General features: G+C 47.2%; 1 protein-coding gene across 15 annotated transcripts in view; it reads right to left on the reverse strand.

Moving 5' to 3' along the window:
- Positions 1-1981: 1981 nt before the first annotated feature.
- Positions 1982-15067, reverse strand: part of KANSL3 (KAT8 regulatory NSL complex subunit 3) — a 40699-nt gene continuing 27613 nt past the window's right edge. For 10 of the 15 annotated variants that reach the window (XM_054509901.2, XM_064572561.1, XM_054509902.2 and 7 more), the window contains 8 exons: positions 14311-14388; positions 12702-12893; positions 12040-12124; positions 11506-11633; positions 10516-10625; positions 9879-10101; positions 9408-9541; positions 4539-4809 (listed from right to left, as the gene is read on the reverse strand). In XM_054509901.2, the coding sequence (XP_054365876.1) occupies positions 4615-4809; positions 9408-9541; positions 9879-10101; positions 10516-10625; positions 11506-11633; positions 12040-12124; positions 12702-12893; positions 14311-14388 (1145 nt within the window). In that variant the 3' untranslated portion in view covers positions 4539-4614. The other 5 variants (XM_054509907.2, XM_064572564.1, XM_054509908.2 and 2 more) reach the window with 5 other exon arrangements.

The raw sequence follows: 15067 nt of genomic DNA on the forward strand, positions 1-15067 counted from the left end.
AGCAGGGCTTTCTCTTCTTTCTCCTAATATCCCCTGAGACAGCAAATGGCATCCATGAGTTTACTCTGGGGACTTCTGTGCAGGGGGAGAGCAGGAAAGGCTGGGCTGACGGCCCACAGCCACTCATCATCCAGCATTTACTGGGCTCCCACCAGGGGCCACACACGAAGCTACAGAGGCCAAGGATCGGACTCTGACCTTGACCCCTCCAGGCCAAGCCTGGGAGAGGCTTGATCTACAAGTGGACCAAATGCAACCCAAGCCAGTGTAATCCCAGGTTTTGGACGTAGCAATGCATAGCTGGGGGCACAGAAGAGCTAACTGCCTAGTGTCAGCGAAGTGATGCATGCAAGCTCAATCCTGGAGGATAAGGAAAAGTAGCAAAGGAACAGCATCTCTGGGACAGGGCACAGCACTGTGAGAAGAGCTGGCATGTAGGGAAGGCTGAGGTCACTGAAGCAAGAGAGGAGGTGGCCTAGGCACAAGGTTAGGAACAGGCAGGAAGGCAAGCTGAGCCAACTAGGCTCACCACATTTAGAATGTGACCCAAAAGACAGGGACTGGCCATCCACCGAGGGCTCCACAGCTGCAAAGTCCTGTGGCGGCAGATCAAAACCAGCCCCAACAGGTGCACGGCAGTTGAGGTCACAAGGCAAGTAGCAGAATCTGTCAGGCTCCCTGTTAAGAATGTCTATTGAGGGCACCTGGGTGGCTCAGTCGTTAAGCGTCTGCCTTCGGCTCAGGTCATGGTCCCAGGGTCCTGGGATCGAGCCCCTCATCGGGCTCCCTGCTCAGCGGGAGGCCTGCTTCTCCCTCTCCCACTCCCCCTGCTTGTGTTCCTGCTCTCGCTATCTCTCTGTCAAATAAATAAAATCTTAAAAAAAAAAAAAAATGTCTATTGAAAAAGTATGATGCCAGACACCTGGGTGGCTCAGTTGGTTAAGTGTCTGCTTTTCGCTCAGGAGTCCTCAATCGGGCTCCTGCTCAGCAGGGAGTCGGCTTCTCTCTCTCCCTCTGCCCTTCCCCCCGTGCTCTTCTCTCTAATAAATAAAAAAGAAAAAGAATATGAGGCCTTTAGAACTAATGGTGGTGGTGAATGGTTTCTGCTTCTTGCATCCATTGATCCTGACAAAAACATGCTTGAGATAAAAAGGTAATGAAAATGTTTCTGCAGTGTGTTTTGCTATGACATCCCTATATTCCTGAAATTTACGACCGTTATCATTTGAACAATCTAACCTTTGTCTCTCACCTCATCTGACTCCCCCCAAGTCAGTGAAACCAGAGTTGGAAGGGAAAGAATGCACCCGCTCTCTCCAAAGGATGGTATCAAGATGAGCTCACACGCACCAGGATACTCCAAGTAGTCTACCAGAACTATGACTTCCACCCATAAAGGGTCCCAATGCTAAATGGAGGGACCTGGAATTCAAGGACAGGAAGGAAGGTCCTCGTGGATACAAGTTCACAAATAATCTGGATGTTGGAATCCCTTCATCTCTAAGTCTTTATTTATCGGAGCAGGTAGAAAAAGTACAGGATGTGCAAGGGATTTCAACCTCTCAGGACCAAGGGCAAGGGACCCCGCTACTGACACAGGCCCAGCCACGAGCCCCACCAGGGCGGCAGCAATCACTTCAGGCTCGCTGGGAAGTGAACGGGGAAGGGTCTCATGAAGGCTTTCATCTCACCTCCTGGGCTAATGTCCACTCCCGTGTCCCATCTCAGAACCCCAGCACAATGCAGAGAACGGACAGTGGCAGCAGACTGCCTGGTTCTAGTCCTACCTCTGCCACTTCCCTGTTTGACTTCTCAGTGCCTCCGTTTCCTCGCCTGTAAAGAGGGAATTACAGTATCCACCTCATGGCACCAGCATCAGCAAGACGATCACTGGCATTACAACAGTATCTTGGCTTTTATTTCCTGTGCCACTTCACCAAGTGGCTATCAGAATAAACAAGAGAAGTCAGTTTAAAACAAGTTGAAGAAATCCAAAGTTGTATTTATTTTTTTAATTGTTTTTACAGCTAATGTAAGAACAGAACCGTGACAGTGGCTCGGCTTTATAACCCACCCAGCCCAAGACTGTTCTGGTTGTGGGGCCAAGGACAGGTAGATCTTCCTCTGTCAGTGACCTCTTAAAGCACAAGGACATCTTCCATAGGGCATCAACATGCACCCGTCATGTTGAATGTCAAGAATTTAGCTAAAGCCTTCTTGATCCTTCTACATTCTCAGCTGGTAGTATTGCCTTCTGAGGTTATGGACTCCAGGTCTGATACGTGATAGGTAGAGGAAAGCTTCCTTTCGCATTTCGAGAAGAGCAGGCGCAGAAGTGTGGAGTTGAAGAACATGACTCTATGGACTTCAACCACCTCCCCCTTTAGCCTGTCCCTCCAAGGTGAAAAAGAGTCCGTGTTCTCACAACTCCCCTTTTCAGGTTTGGCTTTCTTCAAGGTGTACAACCCAAGCCTCAGAAAGTTATCCATAGGAAGCATACTAGGGTTTGCACAAACACAGGACAATGCATTAGTTTTTCCTTTGGCCCCAGCATACACTGGGCCAGCATCTTTCAGGAGCAACCACTCCAGCACTGTCTAAGCTGTACTCCTAAGTCATGAGTGGGTTGTTCAGGACCCCCTGCCTGTCCTCAATGATTCCTAAAAGCTTCATATAGTCTCACACAGTCTTATTGTCCTCGGGTCTATTGGTGTATAATCCTACCTGTAAAGTTACCAAACCCCTGACCTATGGATGCCTCTTTCAGATTTCATATCTTCCTCAAACTTACTAAATCAATTTCCAAAAGCAGTTACCTACCAGCTAATTTGAGAACGAAGCCTAATTTTATGCATATCACTGCTGAGACCAGCTCTGCAGGAGGTCAGGGAGGGAGGGCCTGGTGTTCAAGATACTCTCTCTTACATATCACACACGCCCCCCTCTCTGCCCACAACACCCCTTTCTGCCTTGTTTCAGACTCCTACACACTAGGTACTCCCTGTCAGACTGGCAGGTGAGGCTCCTGGACGAAAGACAGGTAGCCTGGTTTGGATATATGCTGCACCATGGGTCAAGACCCTGGACGACGGCCACAGCATGCTGTACACCCTCCTGCCTACAGATACTGAACAGAGTCAGCATCACCTCTGGGTTGCTCTATTTATTGTCACCTTGGCAGGAAACATTCTAGAGTACGGAAGGGCAGGGACATGATCTGGAGGGCAGGTATGACGTCAAATCTAAAACTACCTTGGCACACAAGTATTGTGAGAACGTAGGGCAGGCTCAGAGCTCCATCTTCAGTGATCACTTCTCCAGAGCTCAGGCTGGTACCAAGAGCCCGCACAGTAAGAGTCAATGCCAATAACCTTCCCAATTCCAAGCAAGAAGACAAGAAGTTGCATGGAATAGAAATAGAAACACTAAAACATGGCTTTCATCATCTTGATGCCTAAGCGTCCTGGGACGGCCAAGATGTTAACTTAGCTGGTTATCCCTGTTTCACCTCCACACACTGGAGATGGACATTTCAGGGGCTGGGCTTTCTCCCCTGTGACTTGGCAAATTCTTCTCACCTCATGTTGAATCAACAGTTCCTTAGGTAATAGGTGCAAAGCTTCATGCCCCAATCATTTTCTCCACAGGACTTACTGGAACATCCTTCAAACCACTTCATTTGTTCCATTCCTCTCCTTTGGCCTTTCTGGATTTTCTGGATACAGGAACTGCCCAAAGCAGGATGAAAAAAAGAAAGGGGCCAGCTTCCACCTCCTGGCAACAGCTGCTTCCCGCCATTTACAGTGGCCAGAGGGAATGAAAGATGACAGCCCAGTCCTCTTTACCCTATCATGGGTTTGAACTTAGGAGTTCCCAGGTCTCAGCAGGCTACCCATTATCTGATGTGGTTCTTAAGAGGGAGGAGTTGTATAGGACACGCTGTCCCATGGTTGCTCAGTGAAAGCAACAGTGATGTCCAAAACCAGCCCTCTGGCACTGCAAAACTGTCGATGGGCCAGGATGATCCCAGGGGCCTCAGCAAAGGGCTCTCAATCCTAACTCCCTAATAAGCCCCAGACCATATGGATGTCTCCTTCCCAACTTGGCATGGGGGTAGCACAGACTTCCAAAAGGAACTCCTTTATTAAATGCAGTGAGCAGTCCAACACAGCTACTTGGGTCAAGTCACAGTTAATGCTGGAGAAGAAATGCCTCCAATTCATGTACAGCCAGATCTGCTGAGGAACCTGGCGATTCCAGGAACCAGACCCATAGATGCCAGAGGACAACGTTCCCCTTGCTGGCATACCATATCACCTAGTCTAATGGTTTCACGAGACCCAGAAGCCCATTCTGAAAACAGGTGGCAGGGAGGCAAAAATGGTGATCTTAAGAGGTCTTCAGACAAGTGGACAGCTCAGCAGGACAGCACGTGTGCCCAGGGCTCACTGCATGGCAGCCATCACCAACCCGGTGAAGAAGATACATCACTCGGCATCTTCAGGGTGCTGGAGGCAGGCGCTATGGCAGGACAGGGAGTGAGCAAGAGTTAAAACTTTGCCAGGTTAACATACCCAACCCTCTGACCCCATCACCCCAACTCCTGAGACTTTATTACAAAGAAGTAATTCTCAATAGGGGAAAAAGCTGGATGTACAAGGGCATGTGTTCTAGCAGCCAAATGGTTACCAGAATGTGAACTCTGCAGAGACCCACCTCTATCACTTTATAGGGCAAGTGATGAATGCTCTCTGAGCCTCCTTTTCCCCATCTGTAAAACACACTGACAGCCCCTACTCTCCAGAGTTGCTGTGAGATTAAATGAGACAATCTGCATTAAGTACCTCGAGTATCAGGAGTTCAACTACAAAGGTTAGCTCTTATTATTATGCATAACGGCAGGAAGAGAATGCAGGGAAAAGGAAAGCCTAAACTGTTAAGGGTGAGAGAGTTGAAGTTTTCCATGACTGTTCTGACAATATAGGTTTTTAGGTCTTACTCATTTTTTAGTTATGGAGGATGGATGCCACAAACCGTTGAGCCTTGCAGCTTAGGAAGAAAAAAGCAAGGTAGAAAGAGTTGGCCTTTTTTCACCAGGGGTTTCCCTACTTTTCTAGATTTCACCTTTGGAAAACTCCTAAGAGGTCTCTGAGAATGCAGAAAATAGGGGAAGGTGGAAGGCACAGGAGAGCGGATACGAAGAAGGGTTTGACAGTCAAAACTTAAAAGGATCTGCCTACATTTGTTCACCCTGCCCAAAAGCAAGGCTGTGCACAGAGGATTACTCTGTCCTGATTAGGAATACAACTGAGTGAGTGAGTCAGCTCTCCCAGGGGCCCCTGTGAGAGTTGCAGGGATGCCCCCTGGCTGGGCAGACGACTGGGCAGACCACAGTGTGGGTCAGAGAGGAGGCAACGAGTCTGTGACCACAGGAAACGAGTCCATTGATGCAGGACACAACACAGTCTCTGTCTCTCCTCTTCCTCTGACAGCTTTTCAGCTGTAAAGAGTACGTAAGAGTCCAGTTCCGTAAAAGAAACATAGAGTAAATATTCATTAGTGCCAGAAACAGAACAGATAATTAAGTACTTGCATAGACCTTAGAGAAGTCTAGTCAGTGTTTACAATCTTTTTCTTTTTCATTCTATCCATAAATATCATGAGTATGTAACCCAAAACTAAAAAAGGATTATTTTTTCCAATGTAAACACCATTATCACACATAAAAAAGTTAACAATTCCTTAATATCGGCAATTACCCTGTGTTTATATTTCCAACTGTCTCATAAACATCATAAATGGGTGGTTTGTTTCTCAACATTTAAAAATTCAACTTCCCAAAGTGACTGGCTGGCTCAGTTGGTAGAGCATGCAACTCTTGATCTCGGGATTGTAAATTCGAGCCCCACATTGGGTGTAGAGATTACTTAAAAATAAAATCTTAATAAAAATAAAAGTTCAGCTTCCCAAAGTCTTGAGGAGATTCTGAGACAGCCCCTAATCAATCCTACCACAATAATCACTAACTTAGGCCAACCTCCTCACTAGACCAGGTAAGAAAACCAAAACCGGGGCGCCTAGGTGGCTCAGTCGGTTAAGTGTCTGCCTTCAGCTCAGGTCATGGTCCCAGGGTCCTGGGACAGAGCCCCACATCGGGATCCCTGCTCCACAGGAAGCCTGCTTCTCCCTCTCCCACTCCCTCTGCTTGTGTTCCCTCTCTCACTGTGTCGCTCTCTGTCAAATAAATAAATCTTAAAAAAAAGAGAGAAAACCAAAACCAAGACAGGTTGGGTGATTTTTCCCAGGATCACACAGCTGGCTGAAGACAGAGGGCCAGACCCATAGCCCACTGACATCATACTGTCTGGCAGTGTGAACACTGAGGTAACCATTAGAAGCTTTTGAGTCAGCAAATCTTAATCTAATAATGCATCGTTTCTCTGTAATAAGAGAATCACCATTAGAACCCTCCTAGTAATTATACACTCATTTTACTGAGATAAAAACTAAGCTCTTAAGTTAGTACCATCAGGTCACAAGTCAGATCTTGATCTTCATTTTGTGCTTCAATTTAGCCATGTAAAACGATTCTCAATGAGCTCCATCTAGCCTCTTCTTAACGTGAACTAGTTCCCCCAGGCTGCAGCAGGCTGAGGGGGAAGGTATCATCACATGATAGGGATATGCGTTCTAGCTGGGCATCAATATAGTATCAGCAAAGGTTAAGACTGCCTGAAAATAGGCCCAAATGGCTTTATAGATAATTTGCATCAAACTATCAAGGAACCCATAATTTCTGTGCTGTGTGTTTTAGAATATGCGATGTATGTTTTAGAATATGAGAAAAAAAATGCTTCCATCTCATTCTGTAAGGATACAATTAATGTCTTTATACAACTGGACAAGGAAAGCACACACACATAAAAGCAGGGGTGGATGGGAAGAAAACTATATGCCAATCTCACTAATAGAGGCCAAGATCCTAAGTAAAATAAAAGCAAATCAAGAAACACTTGGCCTCTTTTTTGTTTTGTTCTCTTTTGATAGGGTCTTTCCTATGGGTGCACAATTCAAATAAACTGGGGCATATGAAAAAAGAGAGAGAACAGGACATATTGAACAAGCTACAGAATCTGGAATTTAGACGATCTGACATTAGGAAAATAAAGTAATTGATCATTTAACTGATTCAGAAGAAAAGTTTATGCTCACTCATCTGATTCCAAAAGAGCAATGAACAAAATTCAACACCTTATTTATCAGGAAAAATGAAAAGAATAACGATGATTGTAGCAAACTAGAAACATACCTGACACTTGCTTAACTGGAGGATTTACATTATCAAACAATTACATAAAACTAATATGAGAACAGATGGGTCATGGGGACAAAAAAGGCCCAAGTGTGTGCAGCCATTGAGAATATGAACCTTGGAGCTATGAAGGGAAAGATTTGAAGATTTTGTTATATATAAATTTTTAATGTATGAAACAAATGTCCTTAATACTTCAATAGAAAGATAAAAAAGAAGAAGAAAAGCAGTTGACTGGAGTAAAGGATACACAACTTGTATAATAAAAGATTAACATCTGAATGTATAAAGCTGCTATAAATCAAAGTAGAGACAGAATATGATGAGCCATTCATAAATGACATACAATCTTGTAAGTAATCAGGAAAATACACATTTACACAATTCCATTGAGACGCCTGGGTGGCTCAGTCAGCGTATGCCTTCGGCACAGGTCATGATCCCAGGGTCCTGGGATTGAGCCCTGTGTTGGGCTCCCCGATCAGCGGGGAGCCTGCTTCTCTCCTCCTGCCTGCCGCTCCCCCTGCTGGTGCTTGCTCTCTCTCTCTGACAAATAAATAAAATCTTAAAAAAAAATAATTTCATTTTTCACTCATCAAATTAATAAAATTTAAAACACTGATTTCCATAGCTGACAAAGACATGTGAAAACAGGGTATTATCACTGCTATGGCTTGAACTGTAAGCTGCCAGAGGCTCTGAAGGGCAATTAGCCAGCAGTCAGACAGATATCAGACACACGTGCCCTCCACTTATTGGTCTCTGGACTGCAGAAATCCCCCAGAGGCACACAAAACTCAGGAACAAGGGTGTTCACTGAAACACTACTTTCTGTATCAAAAAGAAAACAGCCCAACTCTCTAACAGAAGATGGTGAAATATCCTTTCATACATCCACCCAGCAAAACACGAGGCAGCTACTGACAAGAAGATAAGTCTCTATGTAACCCATGGGGAAACATGTCACAACATCCGTTGTAAACAAAGGCTAATTACAAAAAGTCCACATTCTTTGATTCCATTTTTGTCAAAAAAAAAAAAAGTAAAATAAAATAATGTACTTTGTATAGGAAGAAAGATCTAGAAGAATGCATATTGAGCTATTAATAGTGGATATCATCTCTGGGAGTAGTACCACGGGAAATTTTCACTTTCTAAATTACAATATTTCTGTAGTGTTTGAATTATTTTAGCACAATCACTCTTCTAGTTGAAAAAAATGAGGAAAAAAAATAAAAGAAAGAAAAACACCTCCACTTTTCTAAAAAAAGGCAGGGAGGGCTAACTATGATCCCAATGAATGCCAGGTAACAATCTCTGCAGTACTTTCCTCTAAAGAGGAGGAGGCAGAAGACGGTCTGGAACAGTTGGGAGCCCGCCCCCCAGTTCCCACGCAGGACTGGGGTGGTGGGAGTGACGGGAACAGGGCCAGGCCTTCAGTCACAGCAGTCCCCATGAGGAAGGCCGTGGCTGCAACAGTGCACAGTGCAGGAAAGCACACGCCACACTGGACTCCCAACTACTTTTTTCTTTCACCTCTGAACTCTGAGTGGCTCTCAGACCAACATTTAAGATTAGAAACGTTTTACGTGAAGAGCTCGCAATGGAAATCAGATCGACTACAAGGAACTGCTGGTGGCTTCGTGGGTAAGAGCTACAGAAACCTAGTGCGTCCTAAAAAGATGGCACTGAATGCCAAGAGCTGGAATGGCACAATGCTGGAAAGCTGGTCAAAGAAAGGGTGTTAATCAACTTGCTGGCCTCTACCACATCCTCTGACTGATGGAGCCGAGAAGGGGAAGAGAAAACAAATGGAGAGGGAACGCCAACAAAACTTAAAACACCGAGGACGCTACACACGCAAACACAGTTACGCATTTAATCGTCCTGACAACCCAGGGAGTGCTACGGAAGAGGAAACTCAAAGAGGTCCATGACTTGCTCAAAGTTACAAAGCTACAAAGCCCCAGGTCTGGATTTGAATGCGGTCTGCCTGAAGTCCAGGGCACTGGCGGCTCCTCCAATCAGCCAGTGGGCCGGCCCCAAACTTCCCAATATCGGAGCCTATGTCCTCAGTTTTCCCAGGTGGACTCACCTGTGAGCTGGACGGCAGAGCCTGGGAGCTGGACTCCTCTGATGGGGCTGCTCCCGAGCCCATGGGGCTCAGTGTAGTGATTCGGCTCGGTTGGCCACGCAGTGTCAGAGTAATGGTAGTAGGGACCTTCAAGCCTGACAGAGAGAGGGGGAAGGAGGGTTGTTTGTCACAGCCTCTACCTTCTCCATCCGGAGAGTTTCTTCACATCACACACCACCCCCTCGGCCGCCCACCTCAGTATCCTCCCCAGCTGGGTCAGCTCCACCCTATCAGTCATTCTAAAAGAAAAAGGAAACAGCTGTGTTCTTCCGACCTCTCTGGGGGATGGACCCACACAGCTGAATCCTTGAGGGTCAATACCAGGACCCTGTTGAGTTGGGTTCAACAATAAGCCTTGCCCATGTGAGATGGGAAGGTCCTAGGGAAAGATCCCATATCCAAGAGTCCCCACAGCTGTCATGAGAGACTCACCTGATGCTTGGTTAGAGATCTGAGCCAGGCCAGGGAGGCTGCTTGCCAACTTAGCGAGGCCCCCATTGGTCAGCAGCTGGTGGATGGCTGTGGGCTTCCCACCAGGAGTGGCACCCAAGGAGGAGAGACTGGTGGCCACAGGAATGGTACGGACAATGGTGCTGGTGCCCGTGGTGATGGCACCCAAGCTCTGCATGGGGGTGGGCAACTTCACACTGGTAGCCTGTGGGACACACAAGCTCGGGTGATCAGAAGCTATTGCCCAACAGCAAGCAAAGTTCAAGTGTGAAGGGCCCAGAGCATTAAAGGCTACCATGTACTGCACACCTACTACATGCAAGGTACTCTTCCATGCATTTTCCATATACTATCTTATTTAATACTCAAAACAACCCTTTGAGAGAAATACTATCATTATCCTAATTTTACAGACAAGGAAACAGAGAGAGAGAGGTCAACAAACTTGTCCATGGTCACACAGTAAGTCATGGAGCCTTAACCTTTGGTAGCTCCCAGGCGTGACGTCAGAAAGCTGTCTGTCTTGACCCAGACCCCAGACCTAGTTGCCCTGCCAAAACCAACTAAACTGAGGCCTCCTCCCCACAGCTGCCCAGCCCCGTGGACGGCAGATGTGCACCTGTGGGGCTGGCCCTGGGGAAGGATTTGCTGGGAGGCCAGAGGTCTTGCTGCTGATATCCTGCAAGCTGAAGCTGAGGCCTTGAAGGAGGCTGCTGGCTGGTGTGGCCCCTAGGAGAGGGCAGAACAGATGTCAGCACAGGCTCAGTTCCTTCTCCCAAGAGAAGCCACACCCATCCACCCTCAACAACCAGCTAAAATACCAATGCTCTTTCCCTGGGACATTCCCAGTGCTCTCGGGAAGATGCCAGGAAGGGCTCCCTGGGCATGCACACTGCATGCCCACACGAGGAAAGGTACTATGCTAGACACACTGACTTGGATTTGCTCCGCATATCTCAACCTGCTCCAAACCACCTATCTTACTTTTTGGACAGTTTTAGGAAAACCAAAGAGAGCCTGAACCCCACCCACTTTTCAGAAATCTAAATTCCATCCTTTCCAGAGAAAAGGACAGCTTCTTAAGCCAAAAGAATTCCAAATACCTGATTTACATTTCACTACACACAGTCGAGCAGCCACAAAGCAAAGAGGGAGGTCCTCCTGAAGGAGGACACCTGCAGAGCCTTGCCGGCTGGGCTCAGGTAACCAGCCTTCCCATGCAGGGTGGGGTGGCAAAAGTGAAGAAACAAGCAGAGGCAGAAAGGTGCCTCATTTTGTTAATGCTAGTACAGCACAGTCTCCAGTTTTCTGCAATCAGATGTGCTCAAAAACACCACAATGAACACAATACACACATCTCCCACCAGCTATTTCTCCTCCTTACAGTACAAGAGATACTACCTACAGACTGGGATATTTACTCACTGTAGATATTGAGACCAAGAACTCCCCCACCTCAAAGCTAATTCCAGCTTCACATCAAGCCTCTATGAAAGCCCGCAACTCAGAGGAGCACCCTCCAGATACAGCTGCTTTCCCAGGACCACCCTCCAGCAGCAGCCCAAAAGAGACTTTGCTGGGCGGCAGGGGATGCTGGGCTACCAGATACCTGGGAGGGAGCTGCCAGGAGAGGTGGCCACCAGACGGCTCTGGAGTGTGTGCAAGGCACTGGGTGTGGTGCTGCTGGACACTGAGGAGGCTGGGCTGGCTGAGACACCCCCTTCAGAAGCACTTGACCTGGAGACAAAGACAGGAGCGCTATTATCCAAAGGTCAGAGGGCAGCAGACCCTGGCAACACAGGGAGGGTCCACAGTGGGGCCCAGCAATGCTTCCAGCAGTGGACACTAGAACCTAGAATTTCTTTGTCCTATCTTCTGAATTTGGCCTCTAGTCCTTCTCAAAGTCAGGCCTAAAGTAAAGACTTCAAACCCTGAAGCAAGAGCTACGAGATGCTTTGTAAACTTTAAGTAAAAAAGAACTCTGAGTTGACCGCCCCCCCCCCCCCCAAAAAGATCCCACTCAGAAAGAAGTCATATTCCCAAAACTGACAGAATACTCTACCAGGTTTCCAAAGCACTAAATGGACCAGAGAAAAGGTGAAGAGAAAGGAACAGAACCAGAAAGGCCAAGAAACAGACTCACTTGGTAGTGGTGAGAAGCCCTGTGAGCTCCTTGGCCCCTGCTGAAGCCTGCCCCAGTGTCATGGTGATGGGCTTCCCTCCCGCAGCTGCAAAACAGAAAACCCCAAGGCCACCAGTCAGTCCTGCCTGGCCCCTACTTTTCAGGGTTTCACAGCCCAGGCTAAATGCAAAATATTATGGACAAAGACTGGAAGAAGAAAAACAAAGAGTAAGTATAGTAGAGAGTTTTTTTTTTCTTCTATTTTTTAAACTTTCTGAAATATTTTATCATTTTTTTAATTTTATTTTTAAGTAGTCTTTATATCCAACGTGGGGCTAACACTCACAACCCTGAGATCAAGAGTCATGCTCTACTAACTGAGCCAGCCAGGCATCCCTGGAATATTTTCTTATCTTTAATTGAAACTGATAAAGAACAAAATATAATGATGCTTTGAGTGACCCCACAGCTCCCTCTGATCCTCGTTCTGCTTCCCTGATCCTAGTTCAGATCAGGTCACTGCCCACTTTTGCCCCATGTGCTACCGTGTGTGTCCTCCTTGCTCCAGGCATACCTTGCATTAAAGTAGAGGCTGAGCTGTACAGCAAGTAGTCACCAAGAGAGCAATGTTATGTGGTCTGAGAGAGCTCAGTTTTTACTTAAACAGGCCAAGAAAAACTCACCTTCTGGAGCTCCTCCTTGGGAAGGAGGACAAGGCCCTCCAGCTGGGTCCCCTTGGGAGATAAGGGAGACCTTAATCTTCGGTCGCTTGGAGGTCTTACTGCCAGGAAGAGGACTGGAGGGATGGTGGCGCTTCAGCTGGACCCTAAGATCCTCTTTCTCTGCCTCCTCCGTTTGATCTGATGAAATGGGAACTAAGAGATGGAGCTGAAATAAGGTCTTTCATAATCCAAAAAAGCCCAAGAGACACTGACAGCAGCAGCATGGGCATGACTGTGTGTCACACACAAAGTCACACTTCAAAGGCAACTGCCAATGCTTCAGTCCCATCTCACTCAGGTCCCACCTGCGGCAGAAGGCCACCCTGCCCGCTCAGAGGATGGGTCCATCCCCAGCCCTTACCCTGTTCTGGAGTTAGAAGGAAGGGGGCTCTGAGTCGGTGGGAACAAAAAGAAAGAAGACACCCTGACCCTGCCTAGCAAAGGCCAACCAAAAAACAGAGGACTCACTACAATGCATCTAAGCAATGCTTCCTGGACTCAGTGTCTTAATTTTCCTGTTTCAGGCCCACCCCCGTATCACACAGCTGGGGAACAGTAAACATTCCACAAAGAAGCAGTAAAGGAGCATACTACCCAGTCCTCTCGAAAGGGGAGAATTTCACAAGGCTCTCAGAGTCCTCCTCTGTCCTAAGAGACCAAAGGTGACGGTTTGCTGGCCAAATGAAGGCAACAAGAAGGATTATTGCCAGGAATCGAGGCTGGCTTTGAGTAGCTACTAGGCAGGGGAGCATCTTAGCCAAAACAACTTTACTGCTCCTGCCCAAAAGCAACAGGGTAACAGTGGCCCATGTCATAACTAGTCCCCAGGTCATTTGTACTAGTACAGAGAAAGGCCAACTGTTCACACATGGGATTCCCCCCTCTGCTGAATCAAACAGACTCGTCCTGCACATGGCCAAGCCTCTTGGACTCTGAAGTTATCCTTCAGGCTTTCTCAGAGATTCCCTTCTCTTTAAAACCAGAAGCCCACCCCAGGCCCTCTTCTTAGCATAGGCAATCAGGGGTAGGATGGGGAGGAAAGCAGTAGTCATATGAGGAAGGCAGGCAGGAATGGGGGTCCTGGCCTGGGTCACAGGGCATAACCAGCTGGAAGGATCGCTTAGGGGATAAATGCATTGACTAAAATCAGAATAGGAAGGAGGGTGAAAGAGAAAGGAGCCACAGGTTTTATGCTGACAGTGGCTGGTGTGCTTGTAGCGCCCAGGATGGAAGCAGGAAACCAGAGGCAGGGAGAAAAACACACAAGGAAACTGAGGTTCACAGGCAATGGGACACAGGCACACATAGCAGAAGCAGAGCCAAGAACCACAAGAGACCAAAAAGGAAAAACCATGAGACACAAACAAAGTATGGAGAAAAAGCGAATACTATGGAGGAGTAAGCAAAAGGAGTCAGCCAAGAAAGGAATCAGAAGACAGAAAAAGGAAGAGAGAAAAGAACAGGAGGAAACCAGAGACAAATGAGAGGAAGGACTGGGAAGAAAACAAGGGAGAAGTGGAGAGAAGCAGAGAGCAGAGCGTGAAAAGGTGAGAGGAAGAGCAATACTCACCAAAGAGACAGGAGGAGGTGCCGGGAGGAAGAGCTTTCCTCACCAGCATATTTTGTTTCAGAAAAGCAGCAAACTGTGCTGGAATGAATCAGAAAATTACAGAATCACAGCCAGCCAGAGAAAGAAGAAAAGGAGAGGGAGTAAGAAAAAGATATGAAAATGTTCTAGAAAATGGTCAACAAGGGCTTTTTTCAGATTTACTGCATGGGTTTAAAACCTAACTCCTAGCAGCTCCATGGAATCATCTATAAACTGAAAATAATAAATGTACCTGCCTCATGGGGCCGTTGCCAAGATTCAATGAGCAACAGCAAGTCAAGTGCTAGGAAAACGGCATGGCATGGCTCCATAAAAGTTATCTATGACTATCACCTCTTGCCTATGACCCCTGCCAAAGCCAGAGCGCTATGGCCACTGTTTGGCGCCATGGTATTCTGGGCCCCATTTCAAACCCAGATCACCAATCAGCCTTCCAGAACTCCTTAGGTTCTCCCCTCCAGAAGCACAGTCGACCACTGGCTCTCTCTCCATCAAAAGCCTAAGTGAACACCACCCACCCAGAACTTGGCGCATGACACCACTTAAGAAGTCAGGTCACAGACCATCCACGTGGACCCTAGGGGCCTGGCTTTTTTTTTTTTTTTGGTCTTTTTTTGTCTTTTTGCCTTCACCGATCCACTCAAACGTGCTCCTTGTTAGCACCACTCAAGGGCACCCTCATAAGAGGCCTGGATTGAAGTCCTGACCCTTTGGCTCC

Source organism: Mirounga angustirostris, unplaced genomic scaffold, assembly GCF_029215605.1.
Source record: "Mirounga angustirostris isolate CCGP_5_RB_7025 unplaced genomic scaffold, mMirAng1.0.hap1 SCAF_10, whole genome shotgun sequence".
NCBI classification, from domain to species: Eukaryota; Metazoa; Chordata; class Mammalia; order Carnivora; family Phocidae; genus Mirounga; species Mirounga angustirostris.